The sequence below is a fragment of the Trachymyrmex septentrionalis genome, unplaced genomic scaffold (assembly GCF_001594115.1).
Source record: "Trachymyrmex septentrionalis isolate Tsep2-gDNA-1 unplaced genomic scaffold, Tsep1.0 scaffold37, whole genome shotgun sequence".
NCBI lineage: Eukaryota > Metazoa > Arthropoda > Insecta > Hymenoptera > Formicidae > Trachymyrmex > Trachymyrmex septentrionalis.
In genome coordinates, this window is record NW_017305536.1 from 5,089,483 (window position 1) to 5,090,667 (window position 1,185).

Genomic DNA, 1,185 nt, shown 5'->3' on the forward strand with positions numbered 1-1,185 from the left:
ATTTAAAAGCTATCTCCGGCTCTGTTAAAAATGTTGATTTAACAAAATTAATATTATTATAATTTAAATGTATTATTATAATTAAATGTAAATCAGTAGTGCCAATGATAATAGTTGATGACAAGGCAATTATTTGTTATCAGCCTTAATAATACCACGCAAGAAGAGAATATGCTTAGTTGGTACAGCCTGCAATGATCCTGCACTTAATGTTGCTGCTCAGCAATTCAAAGTGCCAATACTTAAATCTGAAACTGGCACAGAATATGTTGAAGATACTACCTACAATACCTATTTTATACTCAAACAATTTGAAGGGCCCGAATATGATGCTTTATGCAAGAGTGCCCATAGGTTTGTACATAATAAAATTATAATAAAATTATTAAACATTTTATAATAGTGTATTATAGTTTATAACATATAAAATGTTTAATAATTTTATAATTTTTTAAATTTTAATATTGAACAAATTCTAATGATTATTCGTTTGCCTTATGTTTTGTAGAGTATTGGGACCTACGGCTCTGCTACAACTGGCAGAGAAGAAAGAACCTTTGCCCAGTATTAAAAGACCAATGTACACACAAGCTATGGTAGGCACAATAGTGGTATTTAGTGGATTTCGAGCTAGAGAGGATGAACTGGTCAGTCCATTATTTTTATGACGTTATTTTATGTATATTTCATATTTTTATAAAGTAATGTATTTCTTAACAGCGCAAGTTAGCTAATATGATTCTTAATATGGGAGGTAGCATCCGAAAAGAGATGGGTATTAAAGTGACACATCTTATTGCAAATCACTGCAGTGGAGAAAAATACAGATACGCTGACACATTTGGATTGCCTATCATGTCGATAGAATGGGTGATAGCATTGTGGAATGCCAAAGACGATATCTCCACATATGCGAACAATGAGGAATTGGTAGGTGTTAGTAGAGATAATAATTCCAAGATAAAATTTTAATATTTTATAAAAGATGTTTAATTAAATAAAATAATTATAACATTAATTTATAATAATTATAATTATTTTATATTGTATATATATATAACATTTGAATAAATTTTGATATTTAATTCCAATATATAATTCTAGTGCCTTCAAGGCACTAACACAACGCACAGTTAGTTTGTTAAGTGCCACTGAAGGTAGCAATAAAAAGATAAAGAAAATACG

The 1,185-nt window shown here is 29.1% G+C and overlaps 1 protein-coding gene across 4 annotated transcripts in view; it reads left to right on the top strand.

Annotated features, from left to right (window-relative positions):
- Positions 1-1,185, top strand: part of LOC108750810 (protein ECT2) — a 12,959-nt gene that overhangs the window by 1,623 nt on the left and 10,151 nt on the right. For all 4 annotated transcript variants that reach the window (XM_018490579.1, XM_018490580.1, XM_018490581.1 and 1 more), the window contains exons 2-4: positions 144-354; positions 509-647; positions 721-930. In XM_018490579.1, coding sequence (XP_018346081.1) covers positions 144-354; positions 509-647; positions 721-930 — 560 coding nt within the window. The remainder of the gene's footprint in view (positions 1-143; positions 355-508; positions 648-720; positions 931-1,185) is intronic.